We start from the raw sequence: 15,240 nt of genomic DNA on the forward strand, positions 1-15,240 counted from the left end.
AATAAAGTCATAATTGATAGACCGTTACGGTATCTATATATATTCGGATGAAAGTAAGTATCGCAGTAAGGACGAGTATATAAAGTGATCAACATAATTAATTGATTTTTGGAATATATTCAGAGCCAAAAAGTCTTTGTGTATACCAAAAATTTAGCCGTTCGGAGCCATTCAGTCACGAATTATTAGTAAAAAAAGTGTCGAGTATATCGTACTATCGACGAATATATATGGCCGCATCGCAAAATAGAATGCGACGTTGCCATACCGCCTGAGATATACGCGATAGAGGTCAAGTTATTCAGTGCAAAAGGTGGAATCGGCAAGTGTTTAGGTTGTGGCGTGATCAACAAAGTGCCCAAAGAGGTGTTTATATATATATATATATATATATATATATATAAACGTACAAACATACTTCTAAAATTATATAATTACATAAATAACGAAATATATAAGCTTAAGAATTATTATACAAATTAAATATAATATTAAACTATAATAAATATACAATACACATGATTTCATAACATATATCTTCAGACAGACATATGCCTGAATCCTTTTTATTCGACAGTAATTATCTTATTGTATCGTATGGACAAACTGGAAGCTTTTGAAATGTGGTGTTGGAGAAGGCTGGGAAGAATTAGCTGAATAAAGATAAAATGAAGAAGTACTCCAAAGGGTTAAAGAAAAAAGACAGATCATAAATACTATTAAGAATAGACGGGGGAAAATGTTGGGGTACTTGATACGGCACGACAAACTTATTAAATTATTTATTTAATTAATTAACACAATATAAACTTGTAGCTAATTGCCAACACGTTTATATTTTAAAACTATTATACTTTACTATATATACTACTTGAACTATACAATGAAAAAAATATTCCTATTTTATTTATTATGGAAGGCAAGGTTTCTTTGTATACGTCAGCATTTTGGAGTTTAAATAAAAATTAATTTAATAATTATAATGCTCTCATAGTGGGATAATTATTATCGTAGCTTGTGAGTACCGCAGTTGCAAATAGTCGGACACGATGACGTGTGACACTTCTCACGTAATTCTGTGGAATATTAAATACTATACGTTCTATAACTACGGGATTATCTATTCGGTTGATAATAATATGATTTTGATAATAATATTATCGAAAAAAATATAGATGGAAAGAGAGGAAGGGTAAGACAAAGACACAGCTATATCAAGCAGGTTAAGGAAAAACTTGGAGTCGTGTTATATCAACGACTAAAAATATTGATGGAATATGTGGGAAATGGCAAGAGATCCACCGACAAGAGCTTTTAGTGGCTAAGATGGGGCCGCTATTATTTGTGTTTGTAATGTTCTCTGTAGCAGCAGCAGGAAAGAAAGAGGTGAATAGAAACCAGTCGTGACTATTTACATATGAATATATATATATGAATATAGAAGTATTTACAATTAATATATGTACAAGAAGGCAATTCGGTCTGGAATGACAACTTGTTATTTCCTGCCTCATCGTAACTAGGCGACGGTGTTGCCGCACGATGATAGTAAATTCGCCACAAGCTCTGCATCATTTCACAGTATAAAAGAAAGTCGCTGTCGCTGTCTGTCCGTCACTATGTATGCTTAAATCTTTAAAACTAAGCATCGGATTTTGAAGCGGTTTTTTTTAATAGATAGAGTGATTCAAGAGGAAGGTTTATATATATAATATATGTATACCCGTGCGAAACCGGGGCGAATAGCTAGTAATTTATAAATGAATGGATTTTATTGTTAAAAAAAATGTTCAATTAATCTTCCCTTTACCACACTATAATTAACATAAATTTAATTAAACCATGCTTAATTATATAACATGCTCTATAGGTGTTATAGGTCGAGATGACCACGATTACAATCGCCAGTCGCAGGTTCGATGTCCGTTCCGGTCCGGCGGCGTGCGTCGCGTGTGAACGGGCCTTTATCGTTTGATTTTTTAAAGCCGAGTGTAGACTTTTAGTTTTTTATTGTTTTGAAATTTATAGCTCACTTATACGCCCCGATTTCGCACGGGTAGTAATTTTGTATCTCGAATTACTTGACCAGTATAGACTTTGTCAAATTCGTCTGCATAGGTAACTCAGTCTCAGCGGGGGATTGTAGTAATGTGGATTGATGATCTTACTACTGCAATGTACCATGTCAGGTTGACCTCCACGCGGTTCCCCCTGAAAACCATCGTGATAAATTCTTAGTGAATTTGTCACGATGGGCAAACTGACCTGACCTCATGCTCATATTATCATCCTCCACTGGACCCACTGGTGCCCACCATTCCATTATCATCCATAAAAAAAACTCAGTCTCAGCTATTTCATCCGCCAAGCAATTTTCTTTAAACAGTACCGGTAGAGAATAAATATTAATACAAAAACTTGACATTCATATACGACCTACAGACAGACAAAGTGTTGTTGTATTTGTTGATAGTTAGATATACGAACATACGGGTGATACCAAGCTTTTGAAATATCTGGAATATGAATGACGGCTCCATACCCACTTTGTGCAAGGCGAACACTGCAATCTTATTTTCTTTAACACCCCATCCCACATTTTAATTTGATAATGAACACGAAAAATATATGAAAAGTCGCAAAATCGAAATAAGTTTTTAAAATAATATACATGTTCGAAATTTGAAATAATTAAAAAGTAGAAAAAAAAAATTATGTAACTGTATTTATGTCCAGACTAGTTATATGAATAAAGCTGCACCCGGAAATTAACTTTATTTCTCGAAAATAAAAGATTTTTAAAATAAAAGCAGCCTAAGTTTCTCCTTATTACATCAGCTACCTGCCAAAAAAAGTCCCATCGGAAACTGTCCAGCCATTTGAGAGATTAACCGAAACAAACAGGCAGACAGACAAAAATTGTAAAAAATGTTATTTTAGTGTATGTACCGTATTTATATTCATATGCGTGTAGTAAACAACGGTTATTTCAATATTACCAAACAGACACTCTATTTTATTTATATGTATAGATTAGTTTTGATTTGATATTATTTAAACCCTAGTTTTATGAGGTAACCCGGTTTAAATAAAATCAAACCAAAACTCATTACTAACCACCATTCCCATTGTTTAAGTAATTAGTTTTTAAAATTTGTAGATAATCCAGACATTGCAATACTTGTGTAGTCTGTTAAAACCTAATAAACTCGTTTCAAACATACTGACCTCTGTGGTACATGACGCACAGCTTACATCATCATCGTATCTGCAAGGTCCCATGTCGTTCAACGAATGTGAGAATTGTCGAATCATTTCGAAGGTAACAACAATACAGTGACGGCCTCGGTGATCTAGTGGTTTAGCACCTACTTCGTAATGTCGCGGGTTCGGTTCCTAACACGATGCAATCATTATTTAATATTCGTCAAATAAATAATACTTATATATAATTGGCAGCCTCAGAGGTGTATGGTTTAGCACACCGCTTCACATCCGATGGTCGCGGGTTCGATTCCTCGCACGGCACAAACATTTGCATTCATGTGTATGATTTTTGTATCGGTCAGGGTGTTTTCTATGTATATTACGTATGCATTTACAAAAAAAAATATCTATGTATAATATTTGTATCAGTTATCCAGTACTCATAACACAAGCTCAGCTTAACTTGGGACTAGATGGCGCTGTGTAAATTGTGCAAGGATATTGTATTGTATAATGACAGCCTCGGTAGTCCAGCAGTTTAGCGCACTACCTCCGATGGTTTCGGATTCCATTCCTCGCACAGTAATCAGACTATATGTTTTTTCAGTTTTGAGAATTGTTTGTAAAATTTCAATTCTATTGTTACAGGTTCAGAGTCTCAAATCGAATGCACGCCTGAGGTCATGAGGGTGACCGTGCCAATGGACGGCGACAGACAAATTTCTTACTTAGATCAATTGAAAGGTAAGTTATATTTATATCAGCCATATAAGTTATATTTATAAGGGCAGAGGAAGGCCGAGATGGATGGACTGTGTGAAAGATGATATGGTAAGAAAGGAAGTAAATAACGAGATGACTGCGAACAGGCATGAATGGTAGCGAAAAACATATTACGACGACCACAAATAAATGGGATAAGGAAGAAGCAGATGATGATGATCAATTGAAAGGTAAATTATTTATATACCTTCACGACTATAAACCTAGCGGGGGCAGTTAGAGGCATTGTGCACAATAGATTTATATAGGTCGCAGTGCTACAGGTCCGTGCACTTGACAATAGCCCAAACGACCCAATAAAAAAAATAGAGGCATTGTAAATGGCTGATATAAATAAAGCAGATACATCAGCATCATTACATAGTATAAAACAAAGTCTCTGTCGCTGACTGTCCGTCTCTAGGTATGCTTAAATCTTTAAAACTACGCAACGGATTTTGAAGCGGTTTTTTTAATAGATAAGAGTTATTCAAGGGGAAGGTTTATATATACGAGTATAATATATATACACCCATGCGAAGCCGGGGCGAGTAGCTAGTCATTACATAGTATAAAACAAAGTCGCTGTCACTGCCTGTCTGTCGCTATGTATGATTAAATCTTTAAAACTGCGCAACGGATTTTGAAGCGGTTTTTTTTATAGATAGAGTGATTCAAAAGGAAGGTTTATATATATAATACATGTACACCCGTGTGAAGCCGAGGCGAGTAGCTAGTATAGTATAAAACAAAGTCGATGTTGCTGTCTGTCCGTATGTATGCTTAAATCTTTAAAACTAAGCAACGGATTTTGAAGCGGTTTTGTTAATAGATAGAGTGCACGTTTTAATGTACACCCGTGCAATGCCGGGGCGAGTAGCTAGTCTTTGAGATAAATTATAAAAAGTTGCCTGCGCGGATACCTTAGTCCCACCTACTAGAACTCACTGCTATTCTCCTTCACAATTCAAAATATCTTTATTCATGTAAATCTATAATACAGACTCTATATGTCAAAATCTACCGTCAGTACGGAGTGCATTTGAGCGAAGAAGATTGAGCTAAGAGATGACAGTATTCACTCATTATAATATTTAAATTACAATATGTAATTAATAAATTTATAATCTTGTTACTATATTAAAATAGCACCAAGAATAGGCTCAAATAATTCCAGAACAGGGATGTTATGGATATGAAATTTTGGATACGGATAGGTTTCGGATATAGGAATGATTATTATACCGGATACGGATGCGGATATGAAATTATTTCGGATCATCCGTTAGATTCGGATAATTTCGGTTACGGATATAATTTTTTTATAGAATTTCAAAAGTAAAATACAAATATCTAATAAAATGGGTACATATCGTGTCTCAATTAGGCTCCGACCCTATCCGATATTATCCGAAACTTTTATTTCGCATTTGGTTACAGTTACGAATATTTTTTATATCGGATATCCGATAGTTTTGGTTACAGTTACGAAGCTCCCTAACATCCCTCTAGAATAACATTTGGTATCTTATTGTAACATTTTATAGAAATAGAAATAATCTTTACTCGAATAAACTCAGTACAAGCACTTTTGAATAGTCATATTTTTGACTCTACCACTCATTCGGAACGCAAATTCATCACCTAAATGAATGTTTTTTAATATTTTTAAATTAATAATAATGAATAAATAAATTTTATTTCATCTCCACAAATTATATAATTCCAGTTTTATTATATAAATGCTAACAAATAAAAATCACAAATATAATTTGTGGGAAATCTGGAGCCCAAACTAAGCTATATCCCGTACCTTAGACACCAGGTCTCCCCTTCATATAAATTAGTTATACATCTAGTTTTAAGTTTAAACGTGGAGTGCATATATAAAAGACCTATTGATAGTTTTCATATAACTGAAGGTTTAAAACATACTTAGAAACCTCCAGACCGATACAAACAAGCGTACCCATGAAACGTGCGTGGAGTCGAATCCGCAACCAACAGATGTATGGGGTATAACCACTAAACCAACGAGGCCGTAAGAACATAACGTTTAACGGATTCACTTATTTAAAACACGTGCTATTTATTACAATGCACGGTCTCGAAACTGCGACCGAGTAACTTAAAACGGGACGATCTACATACTTAACTCAGTTAGGGTTGTCAATAAATCGGCTTACGGCCTCGATGGTCTAGCGGTTTAGCACACCGCTGATTCTCATGGTCTCGGGTTCGATTCCTCGCACGCTATAAACATTTGTCTTATAAATTATTTTGACTTTGAACATTGAAATCGAACATAAAAAAACTGAAGAATACACCTACTGCAATAAGACATAGGCCACAAGGATGTCCCCACAAAGAACGCAACAGATATTATAAAAAAAAGTTGAAATTTTTTTAAAAGGTTGGGAAATATCCGTCGATTATTAATTAAAAGAGAATATTTATTTAAAAGAGCAACACTCAAGTTTCTTGCTTATTTTTCTTGTGATAAATCTGCATTCCGTATAAGCGGTAGAATAAAAAAACTTGACTATTCAAAAGTGCTTATATTAAGTTTATTTGAATAAAGATTATTTCTATTTCTAAAAAATATTAAAAGCCCGTCGATAGATCCGTCGTTTCGCCGTCTAATTCAAACGTGGATTATGGCCTGAGCCATGTTTCGGGCCACTAGCGGTGCCCTTATACTAAGTAAAGTCATATCCGTTAGACGAAGTTGGCCTTCAGCCGCTTCATAAGTCTGTCCTTGGGGGAGAAAGAGGATTGTTAGTAATGTGGATGATCTTATTGCTAGCAATGTACCATATCAGGTTGACCTCCACGCGGTCCCCCTGGAAACCATCGTGATAAATTCTTGGTGAATTTTTCACGATGGGCTATCTGACCTGACCTCATGCTCATCTTATCATCCTCCACTGGTGTCCCGCCAGCTTAAACCGTTAGCGCAGGCGGGAGCCCCAATTCATTATCATCCATAAAAAAAAAAGTCCGTTTTGGTTTAAAGTGACATCTGCACACGCCCCCTATCGTCCAAGCTGTGAAGGCCAGCTGCGGCCAACAGCATTAATAGTAGTCCGAAAAAAATAGGTTGTTTAAAAATATTACATCCCTGTTGTATGGCAGCTGACAAACATGAAGTTACAACCCTAATCGCTAATTGCATGTGAGCGGTCTCATTTGCTAATCTGCCACTTTAGCGCAGATTGACAACGGTAATCCTTCTCGTTAACAATGTCATTATATACTTGCGAATTTATACAATGCACTATTAAAACTGTACTTGAAAATTATAATAATAGTTTGCACACTAAACTAATTATATTTGCATACATTGCATTGAGATGTTATCATTGACAGGAAAAAAAATAATTTAAATTAAAAAAAAAAGTTTAAAAAAAAAGTAAAGTAATAATAAATCTATTGGTATTTTTTTTTATTATAGAATAAAGATATTATAAATATACCTGAATTTGTATCTGTTTCTTATTTCGAACGCTATATTATCTATATGCATAGTACAAATAAATAGGTTGTATCACCGGCTAGATTACTAGAGGAAAGAGCCTTCCACCATACTGGCCACTAATAAAAAATATAAGATACCCAAATTTTGAAAAAAGAATTCAGTTGAGAATTGGAACTGTTATAAGGGGGACCCACAATACTGGCCACTAATAAAAAAAGTAAAATAAGTAAATTTTGAAAAAAAAACAAACCAACAAACAAAAATAAAACCAAAACAAACAAAAAACAAAACCAAAACAAAGGGGGACGCTGCGAATGTGCTATTAAAGACTAAAATATTTAAATAAAATTACAAACAATTGCAATTCAATAAAAGAAATCATTATTTTTCAACATAACGCATTATTATCTAGTCTAGAGTATCTGGCCATTAAACTATAGACTACACGTCTGGACATTTCAGAGCAAATATGAAAAAGTTTGCTACATTTGTGATGATCAGTGTTGAAGACGTTCTTCCTAGACGAAATCGTATATGTCCTTCCTTCAACAATTTTTTTTATATAATATATGGACGATTACATTGTTCCACCACCCTTTGTTGCCTCTTTTTCTTGTTCATTGTTGTATGTTTATACATATTCATATATTTCTACATAATTTGTATGTAAATCTTTGTTTTTTTCTCCGTGCAGAGAACAATAAAGATTTTTTGAATAAAATATTTTTCTTTCTTTGTTTCATTCAATTTCATTCATTTCTCAAAACTAGTCAAATCTCACTTTCTCTCTAATTAAAAATATTTCTTTAATGGTTTGTTTCGTGATACATGTTTTTTTTTATATATTTTATTTATGTATGTGTATCTTATTTATATATATATACCGTTAGTATTTGTAGGTATATGTATTTAGTATTCATAATATTGAACTCCCTTTTCATAGTGCGCCACCTACCTTCCCTCACCCAATACTTTTATCTCCCAGGTTGTCTGTAAGAGATCACTTTGAGCGATAAGGCCGAATTCTGTTCGCATATTTTTCTTTCTTTCTTTTTTGTAATTATCTGTTCTTTTTTTTATGTACAATGAGCTTTTATTATTGTTGTTATATTTATTATTGTTGTTGTTCACTTCATTTCACTCCTTTTTTTTCTTAGTACTGATTCGTAAACCAACATTATCTGTTTGATACGATTTTTCAAATTTGGCATATACATATGTCATTTAATATTATCCCATTTAATTAATCATTATTTTACGCGCAAGTTTTTGGACGTTCTTTTCCGAAGTTGTTTCATCAAAATCCGTTCAGTAGTTTTTGCGTGAAAGAATAACAAACATCCATCCATACTCACAAACTTTTTATAATATTAATAAAATATTATTCGATTTAATTAAGAATTTATTACTTTACACGCGAGTTTCTTGCACTTTCTTCTTGTGATGATACAGCTTTCAGAATGAGCGGTAGATTAAACATATGACTATTCAAAAGTGCTTAAAATTTATTTATTTGGCTTTCAGAATAAGCGGTAGAATTTTGAATTTTGAATAAGGATTTTTTTATTCTATTCCCATATACATATTCTATAGTAACACTAGTAAACAAATGTTACTCTAGGAGAGGCATTTTAAATAACAACACTAGGAAGAAGCGCCTATTAAAACTAGTAAAGAAATATTCTTCGACAGGAAATCTTAATCTCCAATACTGGGTTCTGTATAAATAAAATGATGTTTCCAATTTCCTGGACACCAAACATGGCCGTCACGTTCGGAATAACTGCAATGATATATTGGCTATTTCATTGTTTGCGTGTTACAAGCGAAGCAATTGTTACCATTTATTTTTTCAAAACACATAAATTAAAATAAAAGTAAATAAAAAAAAAGAAAGTAAATTCTTTGGTATAGTTTTTTTTATAGAACCAAGAGTTTATCTAAATATATGTATATATAATTCAAAGGTGACTGACATAGTGATCTATCAACGCACAGCCCAAAGCACTGGACGGATCGGGCTGAAATTTGGCATGCAGGTAGATGTTATGACGTAGGCATCCGCTAAGAAAGGATTTTGATTAATTCTACCTCTAAGGGGATAAAATAGGGAATGAAAGTTTGTATGAAACTTTGTCAATTTTAAACCAATCGGGCTGAGACTTTGCATGCATAAAGCTACTATGACGTAGGCATCTCCTAAGAAAGGATTTTGATAAATTCCATAGTAAATACATAAATGAATTTGTATCTATTTCGTATTCCGAACAACATTACAAAAAATAAATATATGTTTTAGTTGTATAACCTACACAAAGCTAACTTACCTACTAGAGCAAAGACCGTTCCACAATACTGGCCACTAATAAAAAATATAAGATAACTTAAATTTTGAAATAAGAAATCATTTGAGAGAATTGAAACTGTGATAAGGGCGTCTCCTTATCACAGTTTCGATTCTCAAATAAAAATCTTTCTCCGAATGTGATATTTTAAACACGAAAATATAGAAATAATATTATCGTTTTAAAAGTCATCATCATCATCATCATCATCATCATCATCATCATCATCATCATCATCATCTGCTTCTTCCTTATCCCATTTATTTGTGGTCGGCGTAATATGTTTTTCGCTTCCATTCATTCCTATTCGCAGTCATCGCGTTATTTACTTCCTTTCTTACCATATCATCTTTCACACAGTCCATCCATCTCTTTTTCGGCCTTCCTCTGCCCTTATAACCATCCAAATTCATATGTAACACCTTTCTTAAAATATTATCCTCATTTCTACGCATTACATTACATCTTAAAAGTATCTATCTATAAAACTACTAAAGAAATATTCCTCAACAGGAACTCTTACGGTCTTATTACAAAAAATCTGTTAAAACTCGGACGAAACGTGGTCTAGATGGTCGTGGTTTAAACCATTCCTAAAGTTAATACTTGGAATAAACCTAACATTATTACGAATCCAGATCTAACAGAGGACTACTTAGTACTACAGTTAAATCGTTCATTATGTATTCCATACAGAAATCAGTCACTCATGTCTGTCACCGTACAATTACGTTCCATTTTACCAGAAAACTGAAAAGATCAAAAATAATATTAGTTCAAAGAAAAATGTATAAACTAAAAATAAATTTATTTCTATATATCTATGTATTCATTATAACTATTTCATTAATATATAATATTGATTAATGTACTATTAGGCTTAAAATCAGTTTTAAATTACAAGTAGGAGTCCGGACGGAGAAAAGGAACGGCGAGGTATTTTTATTGGATCATTGGATCGTCGAATAGTGACTATTTCAAAGTCAAATGAGTGAAAAAATAACAAATAACGTCTTTTATATACTTTTATTGTCGTAAAATTTGCTTTAAAAATGTTTATTTAATATATTTTCAATTTTAGTTAAAATATTTTTCCAAAAACTACAACTTACAATAGAATTTTTAAAATGGAATTTGTATTTTTGCATTTAGACCACTGTTAAACTAGGGGCATCGCAGGTCTAACTTTAGACCATAGACGAATCACGATTTAGAGATAAACTTCATTTTGTAATAAGGAATACATTGGTGAATGGTTTATTACTAGTGCTAAACCAGGTTTATCTTTTTGTAATAAGGCCGTTAATCTCCAATACTAAGTTCTGTATAAATAAAATGATGATTCCAATTTCCTGAACACCAAACAGGCCCGTCACCTTTGAAATCACTGCAACGATATATTGGCTATCTCATTGTGCGGACGAAGCCGCGGGCGAAGCTATAATAGTTTGCATGTTACTAGAGAAGCAATTGTTACCATTTATTTTTTTACTAGCTGTGCCCGCGATTCCGTCTGCGTAGAATAGTGGCCTTGGATAGTAAATATTTATTAATCTTACTCAAAAAAGCCAAGTAAAAAAAGTTTCATCGTTCTGGGTTCAATAATGACGGATTTCTACACAAACTTTCATCCCCTATTTTATTTTACCCCCTTAAGCGTAGCATTTCTACAAACTTTGAATGTCATATTTATTTATTTTTAATCAAAATCCTAAAAACAAGCTGCTAGCTTTAAAAATGACGATTCTTTCATACAACCTTTTATCTCTCCTCTCAACCCCTTACAACCCTTTTTTCGCATTAAAAAGTATATAGTTGTCTATGTCCTTTTTCAGAGTCTAGACTATATGTGTACTAAATTTCATTTAAATCGGTTCAGTAGTTTTGATGTGATAGCACTTTCTCATTTGTAATATTACTAGCTGGGTCACGCAACTTCGTCTGCACCACTTACTTGATATGTATTACTATATCTCTTCCAATTCATATAATATCTCATTAAATTATAATCTATGCGTTATTCTGATGTATAAGCATTATTACTGTAGAGTTTCGTCAAAATCTATTCAGTAGTTTTTACGTGAAAGAGTAACAAACATCTATCCATACTCACAAACTTTCGCGTTTATAATATTAGTAAAATATGATATATATTTATTTTTATTTATTTATTTAACTTTAATGCACAAAAACAATGTGTACATATGGCGGACTTAATACCTTGCGGCGTTATCTACCAGGCAACCATGAGTGCTCTGCACCACTAAACATCAAAATCAAACACAATCCTAACTATACATATATATACACATATATATATATATATATGTATAGTAAGGAATGTTTTCACATTATTCCGCTTGAGCCTCTCAACTAATCCCAATCGTAGGGCTGCAACAATGTATTACTTTACAGATGGACACGTCAATAGGTCACAAACCTTGGCAGGGCTGCCAACATTAGCAATAGTAATAATGCATTATTTGTACAAGGACATTATTATATAACATATAAATAAAATTAAAGTGTCTCTTTGTAATATTGAAATAACCGTTTTTTACTACATGCATATGAATATAAATACGGTACATACAAAAAATATCATTTTTTACAACTTTTGTCTGTCGGTCTGTTTGTACCGGCTAATCTCTGAAATGACTGGACCGATTTTGACGGGAATTTTTTGGTAGTTAGCTGATGTAATAAGGAGTAGCTTAGGCTACTTTTATTTTAGAAAAATAAAATTCCACGCGGACGAAGTTGCGTGTACAGCTAGTAATAGGTATTTTACACTCGAGATTTTTTTATTTTCTTTTTTGGGTTCTTTGGGCTATTGTCAGGTGTATATAGCACATGTAGCACTGCGACCTACATAGATCTATTGTGCTCGCCCTTTTTCAAAGTTCGCTACCTAGACCCGTCAGGGACAAGAATTGAAGGATATTCTTAGGAGCGATGGTTTTTATCTCCTCAGGATAGAGTGTAAACTTTCCAAAGGAGCTATTTCGTTTATGCATGAGTGGGCTAAAACCACATAGAATGTGTAGTGGCGTTTCCTCTTCAGTTTGGCAGAATCTACAGATTTTTTTCGTACCTCATACTAAAAATCTCGTACCTGTAAGAAAAACCTCGTACGGTCGGCAACCCTGAATGTTGGCTATACATTACATCACGTCTGAATTGATTTACTGCTTAAAATCATGAGAGTCCCATGTCTACCAACATCTACCAACATTTCCAACATTTACAAACGAGGGAGAGATTTCTTGTTGATGATTATTAACTAATCTTAATACCAGATGATTTCCTTTAAGTATATGGAATAAATACAGCATAACAGGTACATAATTGACGACCTCGGTGGTCTAGCGGTCTAGCACACCGCTTTACGACCGAGGTCGCGGATTCGATTCCTCGCACGGCACAAACATTTGTATTTATGAGTATGATTGTTTGTATCAGTCTGGGTATTTTCTATGTATTTACAAAAAAAAACTATGTATGTGTATCAGCTATATAGTACCCATAACACAAGCTTTAGCTAGCTTAACTTGGCTCTTGATGGCGCTGTGTGAATTGTCTTGAGATTATTATTATTATCTCTTAAACTTAAAAAAAAATCTATTCTTCCCTCTTAAGGAGAGGAGATGGCAACTTACCCCCGGCAGAAGCACAGCCGACCGGGGTTCAGGGCCCCAGGGAGAAAACCGGCGTAGATTATTATTATTATTATTTATTTATTATTTTGCGCTCAAAATTGTTTATATGGCAGATGGACTGATGGTATTCTCTACCAGTCAACCATCGCTCTGATCATATATATTTATATAACTACTAGCTACGCGCCTGGTTCATTGAAGTCTAGGGGAAACCCTTCAGCAGCTCGCCTGGAGATGGTACGCAGTTTGCTGGCCACCACGCACCTGACTGTTACCGTCTCTCGACCACCGATGGCGTCTTCTATCACGATTTTGTGGTAGAATGGGCTACTCGCCCCGGCTTCGCACGGGTGTACATGTACTATATATATCTTCCTCTAGAATCACTCTATCTATTAAAAAAACCGCTTCAAAATCCGTTGCGTAGTTTTAAAGATTTAAGCATACATAGGGATAGACAAGGACAGCGACTTTGTTTTATACTATGTAATGATGTACTATAGGTATATTATGTTGTTTATTGCCTACTTATATATTGATAATTAACTTAATTTTAGTAATCAGTTCTTCCAAGCTCGAAAGCATTCTTTTGTGTCTGTAATATATCTACATGAATATTATATTTCGATTTGAATTGAGTAATCTGCGTGGTTACCTCTATCTAGCTTATAAAACAAGCTGCTTGATTGCTGAACGAGCAGCAACCAAGCAGCTTGCTTTGTAAGCTGTTTCAGAAGGCCACATAAGGTAATGATGGAACTCATGGTATGAAGACATAACACCTTAGTGCTCTGGAATGGCAACATCCTTCGGAATGGCAACGTATAGCAAATGAAACAGTCGTGAAGAATTGTATATTTCTTGTTTATTGATGGGTCTGGACTATTGTCATCTGCTTGTTATATACTATGTGTTTATATAGATCTACTAGCTTTTGCCCGCGGCATCGCTTGCGTTAATTTATCCCCTTAGGCGTGGAATTTATCAAAATCCTTTTTTAGGGGATGCCTATGCCATAGTAGCTTTATGCATGCAAAGTCTCAGCCCGATCAGGTTAAAATTGACAAAGTTTCATACAAACTTTCATCCCCTATTGCATCCCTTTGGGGGTAGAATTAATCAAAATCCTTTCTTAGCGGATGCCTACATCATAATATCTACCTGCACGCCAAATTTCAGCCAGATCCGTCCAGTGGTTTGGGCTGTGCGTTGATAGATCACTACGTCAGTCACCTTTGAGTTATATATATTTAGATTGTGCTCGCTGTCTCGAAGGATCATGAAGGATATTTTTTTAGGGTTTACGCTATTGTCACGTGTTCTAGACCACTGCGACCTATATAGGTCTATTGTGCTCGCCGTCTGGAAGGATCATCTATATGTTATATTTCTACTTTCAATATTTACATTGATATACTATCATTTGTATAATAAAATCCACTATGTTAAGTTGCCTTGAAATTATTGCTTTCAATGAAACAATAAATAATCGTGTTTATTCAGATGCGCTTTTATAAATTCTATATTCTTAATTGTGTAATGTAAATGTACCTTTACATTAAACAATCTTTTTATATAATTGGAATGACAAACAAACTGACAGACCACCAAATGGAAAATGGTGACTATGATTAATAGCCTATATTGTACTATATTTAAATAAAAAGCTAATTTGCGTTTCAAATTTAATTTAACTGCTCCCGCCATTTTGCAATACAGACTCACTCAACTGCACAGAGTACGTTATAAAACATCATAAACTATATTTATACTATATGATTATATTAGA

The 15,240-nt window shown here is 33.8% G+C and overlaps 1 protein-coding gene across 1 annotated transcript in view; it reads left to right on the forward strand.

Annotated features, from left to right (window-relative positions):
- Positions 1-15,240, forward strand: part of LOC131855363 (uncharacterized) — a 79,251-nt gene that overhangs the window by 57,880 nt on the left and 6,131 nt on the right. Inside the window, exon 3 of the mRNA XM_059206620.1 lies at positions 3,856-3,951. Within this exon, the coding sequence (XP_059062603.1) occupies positions 3,856-3,951 (96 nt within the window). The remainder of the gene's footprint in view (positions 1-3,855; positions 3,952-15,240) is intronic.

Source organism: Achroia grisella, unplaced genomic scaffold (assembly GCF_030625045.1).
Source record: "Achroia grisella isolate CSIRO2021 unplaced genomic scaffold, CSIRO_AGI_Agris_v1 utg1360, whole genome shotgun sequence".
Classification (NCBI taxonomy): Eukaryota; Metazoa; Arthropoda; class Insecta; order Lepidoptera; family Pyralidae; genus Achroia; species Achroia grisella.